The sequence below is a fragment of the Rana temporaria genome, chromosome 2, assembly GCF_905171775.1.
Source record: "Rana temporaria chromosome 2, aRanTem1.1, whole genome shotgun sequence".
Lineage (NCBI taxonomy): Eukaryota > Metazoa > Chordata > Amphibia > Anura > Ranidae > Rana > Rana temporaria.
Window position 1 is genome coordinate 440,230,557 of NC_053490.1, and position 16,876 is coordinate 440,247,432.

The following is a 16,876-nucleotide window of genomic DNA, read 5'->3' on the forward strand; positions in this document are numbered from 1 at the left end:
GTGCAGTGGCTTTAGCTGGTCTTTGGGATGCCCTGGAAGTGCTAGCATCCAAAAACTTTGCATGACATGGGTTGGAGAAATGCATTTTCTTTCTTATTCAGCAACAGATACCAATGTATAGTGGAACATTCACAATATAGTTTGAAACAATATACCTTTAGAACAAATGTGTTGTCCTTGTCAGGCATTTCCAGCGGCATTGTAGTGCGGACCTCGATAATTGCAGAGAGTGGAATGCTTACTTTAGGTTTGGAGGACTGTAAAAGAAAATTGAACACATCATAAGATACTTATGCATGTTGCCATAACTGGTAATAATTAATATGGTTAATTATAACAGAAAAAACACGAGAGACAGAATTCTTTGAAGCCTAACTTCAGGCAATTTTTTTTATGTACAGCTGTGCAGATTGTCCCTGTCGTGCCCGTTTTTTTTTTTTTTTTGACTGAGCAGCTAGTATGCTTGTTACATAAATGCAATAATAAAATCACGCCATACATTTTGTCAAGGCAAAAAAATAAATACATACATATTTTTCATGTTGTATTACATTAAAGATATTGCAAGTGGAATGAAAATTTTCTAAGATGTCCAACATTAACCTCTCCCCGTCGCTAATATCAGAAATTATTTATTATCAGTATTACATGGCAGGAGAGGCTTTCACAATGCAGCTATTCCTGGGTAAAATTACACTTGTAGATAGTCAAGAAAATGTACTTCTTCTTCCTCTTAGCCAATATTTTCATTTTTTATAAATAAAGTAGAAGTATGGCCAAAGCACTTGTGATCCAGATTCAGGCTAAAATCCACTGTCAGCTGAGGTCACAGGCTCTTCAGGGATCCTGACAATAATGTTGGGATCCACCCAGATGCCTGACAATCAGCTGGCTCAGCCTCTCAACGCAGCACTGAGAGCCTGAGCCATCTGCTACCGCCCCCCTCCACAGACCAGCATTCCAATTAGCGCTGGAGGAGTTGACTACAGTCACCGCTCTCTTCTCAGTGAAACCCGAGAACTGAGCAATCAGCGGTCATGTGATAGCTCAGTTCTTAGTCTTAGAGCTGGCAAGGGACCGATGCTGCAGCATTGGACTCATACTGCAGCCACATAGGCAAGTATAATTTGTTTTTTTAATCCCACACTACGCTTATTACAGGGGTTGACAAATTTGCTTGGAATCTAGGAGCCAGCTAAAAAAGTTAGGAGCCAGAAAACGCGCCCCGTCCCGACGAGCTTGCGCGCAGAAGCGAACACATACGTGAGCAGCACCCGCATATGTAAACGGTGTTCAAACCACACATGTGAGGTATCACCGCGATTGGTAGAGCGAGAGAAATAATTCTAGCCCTAGACCTCCTCTGTAACTCAAAACATGCAACCTGTAGATTTTTTTAAACGTCGCCTATGGAGATTTTAAAGGGTAAAAGTTTGTCGGCATTCCACGAGCGGACGCAATTTTGAAGCGTGACATGTTGGGTATGAATTTACTCGGCGTAACATTATCTTTCATAATATTAAAAAAAATGGGGATAACTTTACTGTTGTCTTATTTTTTAATTAAAAAAAGTGTAATTTTTTCCCCAAAAAAGTGCGCTTGTAAGACCGCTGCGCAAATATGGCGTGACAGAAAGTATTGCAACGATCGTCATTTTATTCTCTAGGGTATTAGGATAAAAAATATATATAATGTTTGGGGGTTCTAATTAGAGGGAAGAAGATGGCAGTGAAAATAGTGAAAAATGACATTAGAATTGCTGTTTAACTGCTTAACTTGTAATACCAATGGCCACCACCAGATAGCGCCAGTTATTACCACCACATAACGTCATTGCGCAGGCGCCGTATAGAGTCGGCTCTATACGGCACCTGCGCAGCGACGTTCGGCTTCTTTCGGAAAGTCGTGACGTCACGTATGCGCCCGTCCGAGGAACGTCAATCAAATAGGAACGCCCACTGACAAGGGACGAGACGCCGAGATCTCGGTATGTACTAAAAAAAAAAAAAAAGCCAGCCTACCCGCAGTGTAACGGGTCTTACGAATCTATTGTTAGAAATGTGTTTTAGGGGGAACCACCCCTTTAAGGTCCGGTAAATAGTCTTGGAGGAGCAGGTCCTCCAGGCAGAGGAATATCTAGTGAAAATAGCGCCTATGGCAAGCACTAAAACTGCGCTCCTGTCGAAACATTTGAAACCCATCTTTCAGATAACCTTTACCAAAAAAACAGCTAAGAAAACTAGTGATATTTATCATCCCTTGTGATACCATGGGTAGGGACATATCCTCTTTATGGAGAAATCTGGGGTTTAGTAGACCCCTGATCCCTCCTCTGCCCTCCAAGGCCAGGTAAATGCAGAACCAATACTGGAAGTGATGAAATCTTCATCATTTAAGGCCTCAGTTTTCACAGAGGAGAGGGAGAAACTGATGTTCCTCCTTCTTCTTTGTGCACTGCCAATCCGACCAGATGGTATGGGAGAGCTGTGGCTGAACGTAGCAGGGATAGCGCTGCCATTGTCCATTAGCAAAGGTGCTGAAAAGGAGATCCTGCCAATGCTCGGGAGGAGGAAAGAAGAGACCCTCAGACCCTGGTAAGTGCCTTGCTGCCCATTCACTCAACAGCGCCCCCTTCATATGGCGCCCATGGCACTTGCCATGGCTGCCATACCCTAGATACGCCACTGCCTCCAGGGGTGTCAAGTCTTTACCTAATAGGTCCTCATCTGGCAAAGAGTGAAAGAAGCACAAAAACTGGTTATACTCCAACCAGTGGGTGAAGGATGCTGGTCCAACAGGAACAATTGAAGAGAGAGGGGGTACTGTCCCACTCCATAAGATCTAAACAAAGCAGCGAGACACAAATTTGTTCCAAGTTAAGAATGTCGTGTGAGACAAAGCTGGTGGGGACTTTAAGATTCCAAAAAAAGACAGAGAGAACCTGTCCATGTACCTATCCCAAGTAAGGGGAAGTTGAATTGTAAGAAAGGGCAGGGAGACAGAGACCTTCCAAGAAGCAGGTTCGATCCAAAAAAGGGCTGGGAGATCACAAGGGACAGTGGCCTGTTCTATAGAGGCCCATTGTTTGTTTTTTTGGTCGCTATGAAACCAATTTACCACTCTGGGGCTCAAGCCCTGGATTTTGGAAGAGATAAGACTGTTTTTTAAAGAAGCCGCAGTTTTTAACAACCCCAAAGAAAGTTGGCAAATGCTGTTTGTAAAGGTTTGAAGAAAATGAGTAGAGCAGCAATAGGTATTGTATGAAAAGCATAAGAAAAAAGAGCAAAACCATATTCATTTTTAAAATGGTAACCCTACTAAACCAGGAATATATGTTGCAATCATAGGATTTGAGATCTGTAATGTCTTGTACACACGATCGGAATTACCGATGGAAAAAAATCAATCAGATGAAATTTTTTGTGTGTGTGCCCCATCTGAGTTTTTCCATCGGAAATTCCGACGGACTTAGAAAGAGAACATGTTCTCTTTTTTCCCCGTTCGTCTGTATGGAACTCCGTCGGAGAAAAAAAACACGCATGCTCAGAATCAAGTCGACCCACGCTCAGAAGCATTGAACTTAATTTTTCTCGGCTCATCGTAGCGTTGTACGTCACCGCGTTTTGGAATGTCGGAATTTGGTGTGACAGTGTTTATGCAAGACAGCTTGAATGGAATTCTGTCAGAAAAATCTGTCTAGTTTATCCCAATGGAAATTCCGATCGTGTGTACAGGACATAAGAGTCTGTTGAAGAAGGGAAATGTAGTTTAAAGGAGTTGTAAAGGCAGAAGTTTTTTATTTTAATGCATTCTATGCATTAAGATAAAAAAAACCTTCTGTGTGTAGCAGCCCCCCCCAGCACCCCCCTATTACCTACCTGAGCTCCTTCCATCTCCAGTGATGTCCACGATCACCTCAGCCATCCAGTACACTCCTCCCGATTGGCTGAGACAGAGAAGTGGTGCCATTGGCTCCCACAGCTGTCAATCAAAGTCAGTCAGCCAATCAGGGGAGAGAGGCAGGGGCACGGGTACATGTCTGAATGGATAAACGGAACTCTGACTCGGCTTGGGTGGCCCCTGTTGCAAGCTGCTGGCTGAGGGGCACTCAAAGGAGGACTGGGGTAGGAGCAGCAAAGAGGGACCAGAGAAGAGGAGAATCTGGGCTGCTCTGTGCAAAACCAACTGCACAGAGGAGGGAAGTATAACATGTTTGTTATTTTTATATATTTTTTTAAACAAGCCTTTATACAATACAGTTGGGTGAGATCAGCAAGGATTTTGATACCCAAGTATTTAACCACTTAAGACCTGGACCATTATGCAGGTAAAGTACCTGGCCCCTTTTTGTGATTCAGCACTGCGTCGCTTTAACAGACAATTGCGCGGGCTCCCAAACAAAATTGGCGTCCTTTTTTTCCCACAAATAGAGCTTTCTTTTGGTGGCATTTGATCACCTCTGCGGTTTTTATTTTTTGCGCTATAAACAAAAATAGAGCGACAATTTTGAAAAAAAATCTGAATTTTTTACTTTTTGCTATAATAAATATCCCCCCCCAAAAAAAAATATATATATATATATATATATATATATATATATATATATATATATATATATATAAAAATTTCCTCAGTTTAGGCCAATACGTATTCTTCTACCTATTTTTGGTAAAAAAAAAATCGCAATAAGCGTTTATTGATTGGTTTGCGCAAAATTTATAGCGTTTACAAAATAGGGGATAGTTTTATTGCATTTTTATAAAAAAAATTGTTTACTACTAATGGCGGCGATCAGCGATTTTTTTCGTGACTGCGACATTATGGCGGATACATCGGAAAATGTTGATACATTTTTGGGACCATTGTCATTTTCACAGCAACAAATGCTATAAAAATGCATTGTTTACTGTGAAAATTACAATTGCAGTTTGGGAGTTAACCACTAGGGGGCCCTGAAGGGGTTAAGTGTGACCTCATATGTGTTTCTAACTTTAGGGGGGCGGGGCTGGAGGTGTGACATCATTGATCGCCTTTCCCTATATCAATGACAGTGCCACAGTGAAGAACGGGGAAGCTGTGTTTACACACAGCTCTCCCCGTTCTTCAGCTCCGGGGGCCGATCGCGGGACTCCGGCGGCGATCGGGTCCACGGGTCCCGCGGCCACGGAGCTTCGGACCGGGTACGGCTGGGCACTTAATGAGGATGTAGTGCTTGTGCCCAGCCGTGCCATTCTTCCGACTTATATGTGCAGGAGGCGGTCCTTAAGTGGTTAAAGAGAAAGTAAACCCTCTTAAAACAATCTAGAAAAGAAAACCCACCTGCAAGAGAAAGATATAATGAGCTAATATGCATAGCATACTAGCTCATTGTGTGGCAATCGACCTGAAATCGAGGCCCCAAAAGTGCTCCTCGTTCCCCTCCGCCGCCGCAACCATGTCCCCTCGGAGCTTCTTCCTGGTATCGCCGCTCTGGCATGCGCATGGGACCGGCACAATCCTGCGCATGTGCGGGGGACGGCATATTCACGGCATGATCCCATTCAGAATGCCGGGATGCTCAGTGCGCCTGTGCCGTTGTCTACAGCGTGCATGCGCGGCAGACATCGGTGCAGTGTTTTCTGCATATATCTCCTTAACTGTATAGGTTAAGGAGATATTTCTTGCGCCTATAGGTAAGCCTTAATGTAGGCTTACCTGTAGGTGCAAGTTATCAAAGTGAGTTTACAACCACTTTAACAAGGGGCCCCCAGATACCAGACCCATTTCTTTGTAAGTGGGCAAACATACAAAATCTGCAGGGGATCATATAAGTGTTTTCGCCACTGTATTTGCATAAGCGTTTCATTGTCTTCGCCGCATCTACAGAGAGAAGGCAGGATGGAATATTGGAGACTTTTGTATGGTTCATAAGCTGCTCTGTGCAAATCCATTACACAGAGCAAGTAAGTAAATGTTTGTTATTTTTATAGAAACAAAACAGGACGTTACAATCACTTTAAGTAAAGACAAAGTTAGTGCAGATTACACTGTTTAAATACTGCAAGGACACTGGTGCATAATTCAAAAGGAAGAGTTTTTTTTATTTATTTTTTTATGACTTTGCTAATCACTTCTGTTATATGGAAGAGTTTACTGAATAAATGATATGCTGCAGTTCGTACAGTACTATTTCAAAACACATTCAATTTATATAAAAAATGAGTGCTGGGGAAATTAAAGATTAATTCCTCAATTAATCTTTAATTTTTTTGATCGATCAAAATTCTTGACGTGACCGGACAGCCTGGACAGTGAGACTTACTCTGTTGGATGTGAGCAAACTGCACCCATTGGATTGAGGTACATTTGCATCTGTGGAGCAGGAGGATGCATCAGGCTCCATCAGGGGAAGGGGGCAAAAATAACCATCGTTTTCCTGTCCTAAGCAGTTTTGTGCAGACAATTCTTTGTGTATCGGCAACATCTGTTCCGTGCGAAAGACTGTTCAGTTCTTCAGGGTATATTGTCAATAAAATGCGATCATGTCTGGCTAAAGTGATGCCTACTTGCCGACTATAAAGTGACTGACAGTCAATATACTAGATATTGGCCTGAATTCAGATACAATTGCGTATCTATTGGCGGAGGAGATCAGCTAAAAGTAGTTGGATCTGTATGTGCGTTATAATTAATCAAAATTAGTCGATTACCGATTTTAAAAAAAACTATTAATCGAACACGAAAATTTTAATCAGTAACAGCCCTAATAAAAATACATGAAATTAGGGTCTTATGTATCTGGCCGTGTAGTGTGGTTCTGTTTTAATTCAAAAGCTGTTTTTATAATGGGAGAAATAAATAAGTTCCCTAATTACACTTACAAAGAAAATGGGCCAAATGATCACATTGCACTTTATCTGCACACTAGCTGAATACCCGGCGTTGCCCGGTCTTCCTATCTTAACCTTTTGGGGAGGAAAATCAAAGTAATATAAATATCCCCATCTTTTATATAAGGGTGTAGGTAAGGGTTAATTTAACTGTCATATATTTTTATTTGGCATATAAGTAATATGTGTACCAGGTATTATTGAAATATCTCCAGGCGTACAGAAGTTATGTGGGAACATACATTTCCCATTGATTTGCATGGGACTTTAAACAAAAACCCCGACCCTCACAAATGGGGGTAGTTAAGGGATAAATTAACTATCCTATAGTTTAAGTGGACATATAAGTAACATGTGACCAAGTGTTATCGAAATATCTACAGCCGTTTGGAAGTTATGAAGTAACATGTATTTCCCATAGAGTTGAATGGGACTTTAAAGGAAAACCCCGACCATGGCAAATGGCAATATTCTCTGCAGAACTTGTGTCCTTTCAACCCACTTCCTCCAATTCTGGACGCACCCTGGCCTGTGACTAGACCGTGAAAAGTGAAGCAGTATAGTGATAAGCCCATCTCTCTGTCACATTTCATTCTCTTTAGACATGTGCGGTTCATTTCGTTCCGAATTCAAATTTGGACACATTTTAGTTACGAATTACGATAGTACCAGATTTAAACGAATCCGAAATGACGAGAAAATACTTCAGACGTAATTCGAATTCAAATCGTTTATAACATTTTAAATGTTTTCCAATTTCCAAAAAGAATAAAATAGAATAGAACATAAAGGAATAGAATAGAAAAAAAATTGACTACAAAAGAAGATAACAGAAAATAGAACATTATAATATAATAGAGTAAAACAGAACAAGAGAGAATAGAAATAAAAAAAAAAAGACTAGAATATAATAGAATAACATAGAAAGAATATAACCATCTTCTGAAATAAGAATTTGAATACATAAGAAAAGAATAGAATAGAAAATAGAATTAAAAAAATTAAATAGAATAGAATGAACATAACCATTTCCTGAAATTCAAATATAATCAATTTGAATAGAATAGCAACGAAAAGAATAGTATAGAAAAAAACATAAAGAATATAACCATGTTCCCGAAATTAAAATGTTCGAATAGAATAAATTTGAATAGAAAAGAATAGAATAAACAAACAAAAAAAAAGGAGTATAATAATAATAAACAAATATATAAAAATAGAATAGATTAGAATAGAAAGAATTTTTCCCAAAATTCAAGGTCTATGGAGCGACTGATGTCAGCGGTGACATGTCCGCTGACAACCAATCCGCTGAATCCAGATGGATGGAAACCCTATTTTCCATCTGTCTGGTGGATCGGATCGGATGAAAAAAATGGACAGGTGGTCTCTTTTCATCCGATCCCCCATAGAGGAGAGCGGGGCTCTGACAGGTCAATCCCTTCACAGTGAGCAGAGACGGACCAGTCATCCACCGGCTCAGCAGGGCTCAATGGTGCGATCCCCGCTGAGCAAGCAGAGTCCGTCAAAATGGACATGTGTGTGTGAAAGGGGCCTTAGTGTGCTATTTGCATTTGGAATCTATTGCTGTAAACCTACAGCTCTGTTCCTGTGTGAAGAGGGATGTGTCCCTTCCCTCCAATCAGCTCTTACTGCGCTTTGCAGAGTGAAACTACAGCTCCCCACCCCCTGCTTTATGAAAGCTCAGGCAAGCTGCATAAATTCTGCACTTTGAACTGTTGTAGAAAAGAGAGGGCTGCAGATAAACAGGTGCAGCTTATGTAGGAGGATTGTTTAATTTCTGTGTATCACCTAAGGCCATTCACTTCACTGGGTATATGTAAGGGTTTACAACCACTTTAAGCAATGCAGTTTGGTCACCTCCTTGCACCCAGCCTTTTAATTGGGCAACAAGATGGGCAATCTTTCTTCTTTCTCCTCCTGTCAGAATGTTCCTTGTCAGTACATATGCATGCAACATAGCCAATCAGCTCCCAGTGCTGCCCCCTTATCGTGCTCGCGACCCGATCCTGAGCTCCGTGACCGCGCACGCGGGACCCGCGGACCTGATCGCCCGCCGGTGTCCCGCGATTGGGTCACAGAGCTGAAGAACGGGGAGAGGTGAGTGTAAACAAACCTTTCCCCATTCTTCCTAGGGCCGTGTCAGTGATCGTCTGTTCCCTGTCATAGGGAATGACAATCAGTGATGTGTCACGCCAGACCACGCCCCCCTACAGTAAGAATCACACACTAGGGCACACTTAACCCCCTTCACTGCCAGAGTAATTTTCACAGTAATCAGTGCATTTTTATAGCAATGATCGCTGTAAAAATGACAATGGTCCCAAAAATGTGTCAAAAGTGTCCGATGCGTCCGCCACAATGTCGCAGTCACGATAAAAATCGCGGATCGCCGCCATTACTAGTGAAAAATAAAATATTAATAAAAATGCCATAAAACTATCCCCTATTTTGTAGACGCTATAAATTTTGTGCAAACCGATCAATAAACGCTTATTGCGGGTTTTTTTTACCCAAAATATGTAGAAGAATACGTATCGACCTTAACGGAGGGAAAAAAAGTTTTTTTTTTTATATATATTTTTGGGGGGTATTTATTATAGCAAAAAGTAAAAAATATAGGGCCAGATTCACAAAAGAGATACGACTGAGTATCTCAGATACTCCGTCGTATCTCTCAGAGTATCTATGCGACTGATTCATAGAATCAGTTACGCGTAGATATCCCTTAGATCCGACAGGTGTAATGGACTTACACTGTCGGATCTTAGGATGCAATACCGCGGCCGCCGCTGGGGGGAGTTCGCGTCGTAAACCAGCGTCGGGTATGCAAATTAGGAGTTACGGCGATCCACAAAGGTTTTTCCTGTCGTTACGTCGTCGCAAGTGTTAGATTTCCGTTGCAAAGATAGTGCACCTTTAACATGGTGGAAAAGTACTCCACCATGTTAAAGTATGCTCGTCTTTCCCGCGTCGCTTTTGAATTTTTCTAAAAAATGTTCTTTTTCCTGGCGTAAGTGCTTTGATGACGTTGCGATTCTCAAAACGTCTGCGCGTCGTAATTTCGCGCAAAGCACGTCGGGAAATTTGCGACGGGAGCATGCGCAGTACGTCCGGCGCGGAAGCGCACCTAATTTAAATGGTACCCGCCCCCTTTTGAATTGGGCCGCCTTGCGCCGGACGTGTTTACGATACACCGCCGCAAATTTCCAGGTAAGTGCTTTGTGGATTGGGCACTAAATCTGAAAACTTGCGGCGGTGTAAAGTAAACGGGTTACGTTACGCTGCGCCCAAGCTACGTGAATCTGGCCCATAGTTTTTTTTCTAAATTTTTGCTCTATTTTTGTTTATAGCACAAAAAATAAAAACCGCAGAGGTAATCAAATACCATAAAAAAAAATCTCTATTTGTGGGGAAAAAAAGGATGTCAATTTTGTTTGGAAGCCACGTCGCACGACCACGCAACTGTCAGTTAAAGCGACGCCGAATCGCAAAAAGTGGCCGGGTCCTTTAGCTACAAAATGGTCAGGGGCTTAAGTGGTTAAGAAATGGGTATTTTTGTCCAAATTGCATTTTATCATCAGGGGCAACAACTGAAATCTCATTCATGGCCCTGGGCATAACTGTTTTTCATAAATCAGACTCAGTATTACAAAAGTGATAAATGAAAATATACATGTAGTCATTATGAGTATACTCCTACATTTTTATCGAATTAGGCCCCATTCTATTTGCATTAAGATGTGTATAAAACAAGGTGAATATTCCGCTAGATAGAACCGTAACATTTTCTTAATGATCTGGCAGACAAGGGAGATTAAACAGGTTTTTACTTTGAAATGTAAATAGCAGGGTTGCGCCTCTTCGCCTCCATTTGTTAAGGCTGCCATTAAGTTCATGGCACTCCCGCCCAGATCAATTAGCCCGACCACAAAGGAAAGCAAGAGCGAGCATATATGGCTCCGAGAAGTGCAGCTGATGCCAAGACAAGCAATTTGAATATTTGGCTGGATTTCTTTGTGTGCGCCGGGAAAATCTGTTTTGCTCGTGTGTGTGCGTGCGCGTGTGCTCTGATACAACTGTATACATACATTGAGTAGTTCCAGTGTTGGACAGGCATATAAAAGGCACTTAGGAAATCACGCCTTAATGTAAGAGGTAAACAGACAATCAAAGATAATATATTTTAAGCCATATAAACAGTAGCTGGATATTTAAATAGTGCTGATAACAAGGAAATGTCAGCCTTCCTGTAAATTGAATCTCTAATGTTTTAACCTACAATGCACGTGTCTATAAGCTACCCGAAGCCAACCTGTGTCCACTAGGAGCACTTTGCTGGGAAAAAAGTGTGTATGTCTATACACCATCAGGGCTCGATCATAATAACAACTAGACATGTGCAGACTGGAATATTTCGTTTCGTTTTTTCGTTTGGAAAATAAATTTATTTAGTTTCTCCCGAAAATCGTTTCGATTTATTTCGTTTTTCGTTGGGGAATAGCTTTCGTCCGAAAATCCAATAATACTTGGTTTCTGTCGAATGGTCAAAAGATTATTCGACGGAACGTCGAATATTTTTGGTTTCTGTCGCTTGGTCAAACGAATGTTCGACGGAACGTCGAATCTTTACGTCTAATCGTATATTTCCGTTTGAATATTCCGCCTACAAGAATTCTAATGTTGTATGACTAGTAATAATGTCGAATCTATTCTCTATAATGTCAAATCTATTTTCTCATAAATCGAAATCTATTCTCTGTAATGTCGAATCTATTATTTCTATAGTGTCGAATCTTTTCTCTATAATGTCGGATCTTTTCTATATGATGTCGAATCTTTTCCCTATAATGTCGAATCTCTCTATATCGAATTTTTACCGCAACGAAAACGAAAATAAAGCATTTTTTATGTCGGATCTTTCGGTTTTCGTTTCTTGCACTTTCGTTATCGTTTGTAAAACGATAACGAAAAAAACAGATTTTCGGACGAAAATGCATTCTAACGAAAACGAATGCACATGTCTAATAACAACTGGGGGGGCAGTAAAACCTTGCAGTTGAGCTACAGCTTTACAGCCCCCCCCCCCAACAACCGCTTCTCCTTTAGCTGCAGAAGAAACATGCTTTGCTTTAAAGCGGGGGGTTCACCCTAAAAAAAACATTCTAACATTACAATGAGCTGACCTGTGACACGGACATTATGCTGGTCTTTTTTTTTTTTCTTTTTCGTACATACCGTTTTATCTGTATTTTCTCCCCGGATTCCCCGCGGGAGTGGGCGTTCCTATTCACAGGGTAAGTGATTGACGTTCTTCCGACCGGCGCATACAGCGCGTTACGAGCTGCCGAAAGAAACCGAACGTCGGGTCGGCTCTATACGGTGCTTGCGCACCGACGTTCGGCTTCTTTCGTCAACTCGTGACGCGCTGTATGCGCCGGTCGGAAGAACGTCAATCACTTACCCTGTAAATAGGAACGCCCACTCCCGCGGGGAATCCGGGGAGAAAATACAGATAAAACGGTATGTACGAAAAAAAAAAAAGACCAGCATAATGTCCGTGTCACAGGTCAGCTCATTGTAATGTTAGAAAGGGTGAACCCCCGCTTTAATTGTCGCAGCAGGAATAATGCTCCATGCTGCTTTCAGTGGCCGGTAACCGTTCAAGCGAATGAGGCCGCGCTGCAACCGTCCCCACAATTTTGTGCAATGCATACAGAAGTTTCGGAGGAGCACTGGAAAAATCACTATTTATTCCACAATCAATTTTGTTAAAAGCAAATAATACTATATTTTGAATGACATTCGTAAGTGCCGGTTCACACAGCGGCAACCCGACTTACAGCGCGACTTTGCAAGGTGACTTCAGCACAACTTGGAGCGACTTAAAGTGGAGTTCCACCCAACAAAACAAAAAAAGACACCAAAAACCTGCAAAAAAAAAAAATGTTTTACTTACCAGAAATGATAGGTTGCTATGCAGATGTTCCTAATCTGCCACTTACTAGTCCGCGGCAGTTCTTCTTCCTCGTCCTCCTCGCGGTGTCTTCTGGGGAATGGGGCGCGCTGCCTTCTGGGAACTGTGTGTATCCCAGAAAGCAGCCGCCCATTCACAAAAGCGCCACGAGACTCGCGCATGAACAGTAGGAAATGGGCAGTGAAGCAGCAAGGCTCCACTTCCTGTTTCCCTCAGTAAGAATGGCAGCGCCATGAGCTGCCAGGATCGAGGGATCGGCCTCGGGGGGCCGACATTGCGGGCGCCTAGGACAGGCAAGTGTCCTTAAAAGTCAGCAGCTACAGTGTTTGTAGCTGCTGGCTTAATAAAAAAAAAAAAGAAATCGCGGGTGGAACCCCGCTTTAAAGTTTCCTCCAGGACAGGCGACTTTGATTGTGGCCAATCACAGAATAATCAGCTCTGTGGGAGGGAGGGGTTTGTCTGAGTAAACTATTTTCTTTTCCTGTAAAGTTGAGTTTAGTTAAGATGGAGATCTGACTTCTGAGGCAACTTCCATTGAAATCAATGGGTACAAGTTGCCTAGAAGTCGCCTTGAAGTAGTACAGGAACCTTTTCTGAAGTCGGAGCGACTTTAGTAGTGTGCATTAAGACGGCTCTCATTGACTAACATGGGATTACTGATGTCAAGCGACTTGCGGCGACTTGAGGTTTGACAAGTCTCTGTAGTGTAAACCAACACTTAGTCATCAAACGTACAAAAAAAAACATTAATTCTAAAGTCTACTGGTACTGTATATAGACAGCTTTGGACACAGCAGGTGGTAGTTGGGTGATGCTTAGCACCAGAGTCAAAGCTTAGGCCCAAAGTCATGGCCTCCATTACAAGCGGAAAGCAATCACAAACAGGGAATTTAAGTGTTTGGGGTTTTTTTGGGGCAAGGAAGGTAACAGAAGCCACTTTGTGATGCCTGCTCTTTGGTAGCACCTTTAGTTTCAGACGATCAGACCTGGTGACAGGTTAATTTAAAGTGGACCTGAACTTACATAATGAACATTTGCTATCTTATAAGGAACATCTAAAAATGCTAGATGTGCCCAATTAGTACCCTAAAAATGTTACCGTTGTCTTAGATGCCTCCAAAAAAGTATCGGAGTACTTCCTTTGCATAGATATCATTCTAAGACACTGCTGCCCCTGACTGCTAGTATAATAAGCTGTGCCAAAGCAGTACCCTAAAAAACTTACCTTTTTTCTGGAATTCCACCTGTGCCCAAAACTCCCAACTGTCCCTGATTTCAAGGGACTGTCCCTGATTTGGAAAAGTCGCTCTTTTGTCCGATTTATATAGTTGTATATAAAATGCACTTTTTATCTTTCAAATAGTGTTTCCCGGTGCTAAACCTTTCATCCAATTTCTAAAATGCTGCATTTGTACATTTTTAAAAGCCAATATAAGGGAATAGTAGTGGTAAAGAAAATCACTTGTGGGTTTAAAGGAGAAGTATTGCCAAAGCTCGTCTGGCTGTACTTCTGTGGATCACAGAAGTACAGCCAGTGCAGTGCAGTTCTTTCTGCCCTCCTGTGACCCGTTTTCAGCAGAGAAAACTTCTAAGACCCACTAGTTCTGTTTATTTTTTTTCCAGCCACTAAACCCCTACCAGAAAAACGCTCATAACAGCAAACATGTGCATGGATACATAAAATACCATGCTGGGGAGTTTACTGGCTGCAGAAAAAAATGCCTGAAGCCAAAAACAGCAGCTGTAAAAACGTCCAGTGTGCATGAGGCCTTATGGACCTGGGGGTCCCCAAGGAATTTCCTTAATTTGCAGGGATTTCCTACCACTTCTCATTGGGCTATGAGAGAGGGAATGAAGGGAAATCTCGGCAATGGGACAGATGGTGAAAAAAAATTTGACAGGGGTTATAGCCATCCCTTACTCTTTCCAAAAAAAAAAAAAAAAGTGTGTGTAAAGGGGGTACTGAATAACATTTAAAGCAACTTTTTTTAGACATATGTAAAAACCTAAGAAACATCATCTTATCGCCATCTTGTGGACAAATATGGTGTGTAACTGCCATCTATGTCCTATTGAAAATGCTAAAATCAATAATAATAGAGTGAAATAAAATAAAACTATTTAAAAATGAGAAGAATACCTATAAGAATAACCTAATGCAACATTTTTAAAAGAGCAATGACCTAGTGCTAATTTTTACAAATCTGTGATGAAACAGTCCAAATCTATATCGATGTTCATGCCATGGAGAGTTAAGGTGTCCAATTCGTAGATCCATCATGTTTCATTTTCTTGAGGTCTGGCCCCCTCCAATATCTGGTGACGTTATCTATGCAATAAAATTTAAATAGCCTGCGATCCTTATTATGAAATAAAATGAAAATGGTTGGATACACTATGCTTTTGATATCCCTTACGTATATTTTGAACATGTTCATTAATTTTTTTTGAAAGTTTTCTAGTAGTCCTACCCACGTACTGGAGCCCGCACAGGCACTCCATCATGTAGGTAACAAAAGTATTATCGCAAGAAATTTCAATCAGATGATCAGTGAGTGAGTGGGAAAAAAAAAGGCTAAAAGGCATTTTCTTTAACACATAGATGTGAATGCACATTTGTCAACAGATATTACAACTCATACTGGGATATGTGAAAATGTGAGAGAATGTCTACAACGAAGGTCTCCAGTCCAAACATGAGCGAGTTATTTATTAGAGTGCAGAGTCAGGTGGTGAATCAGAGCCAGCAGATGGTAAATTAGTTAAATAAAAGCAGAACATGAATGAGGAATGACCCCGGTTCCCAGGAGTCTTGGGATACATTTACAGAACACCATTCATGGAACATATTGCAAGTAGGAGGTCAGTCACCCCCAAAACTCTACACTAACGATTGACTGTGGCTACAATTCTTTTCTTTATGTTACAACACTACTAACCTGATCCCAGATTGTTCAGAAAGTACAGCCAGCCATTTTATGGTTGGAATCAATATCAAGGCTACAATAACTAGAGTCACCAATAAGGCATGAAACACAAAATGATCAGTCATGTAGCATACTAAAAAGTAAAAAATCGGATTCACAGAAATCAAAAATGGCTGCCAGTGTTAATTTTGACATAAAAAAATTAGATTTAGTTTTAGTCTTCTTTTTTTTTTACTAAAATGCCATTTTAGCTTTAGTCGTATTTTAGTCATCTGAATTGTTTTAGTTTTAGTCATATTTTAGTCAACTAAAATCTCCAGTACATGTTAGTGGACTAAATTTGAATGGTGCAGATCCTCAAAGAAATTGCGCGTCGTATCTTTGTTTTGGTATCCCCAAAACAACATACGACGGCATCTGGGTTAGATCCGACAGGCGTATGTCTTTGTACGCCATCGGATCTTAGATGCAATTTTCCGGCGGCCGCTGGGTGGCGTTCACGTCGTTATCCGCGTCGAGTATGCAAATTAGCTATTTCCGACGATCCACGAACGTACGAGCGGCCGCCGCATTTTTTTACGTCGTTTCCGTTCGGCTTTTTCCGGCGTATAGTTAAAGCTGCTATCTGGTGGCGTACTCAATGTTAAGTATGGCCGTCGTTCCCACGTTTAATTTTGAAAATGTTACGTTGTTTGCGTAAGTCGTCCATGAATGGGGCTGGACGCCATTTACGTTCACGTTGAAAACAATGACGTCCTTGCGACGTCATTTAGCGCAATGCACGGCGGGAAATTTTAGGGACGGCGCATGCGTAGTTCGTTGAGGATTCAAACCAAAGCCAGGTAAGTAACAGCGGCGTAGCGTATCTCACATCTGCGCCGGGCTCAGTGGAGGTACGTGGATCTACCCCGAATGGGTTTAGTTGAATTGTAATGCATTATTTAGGCATTTTTCTAAAATTGGTAAACTCATTATATACGCCTGGGAGTAAAAATCGAATAACGTTATTATTTATGGTATTAAAGCAGTTGTATACCCCCCCCCAAAAAAAAACCTGCAAGGCAAAGGCATAATGAGCTAGT

The 16,876-nt window shown here is 41.5% G+C and overlaps 1 protein-coding gene across 1 annotated transcript in view; it reads right to left on the reverse strand.

Moving 5' to 3' along the window:
* SH2B2 (SH2B adaptor protein 2) overlaps positions 1-16,876 on the reverse strand; it is a 140,312-nt gene that overhangs the window by 25,499 nt on the left and 97,937 nt on the right. The window contains exon 3 of the mRNA XM_040338411.1: positions 156-257. Within this exon, the coding sequence (XP_040194345.1) occupies positions 156-257 (102 nt within the window). The remainder of the gene's footprint in view (positions 1-155; positions 258-16,876) is intronic.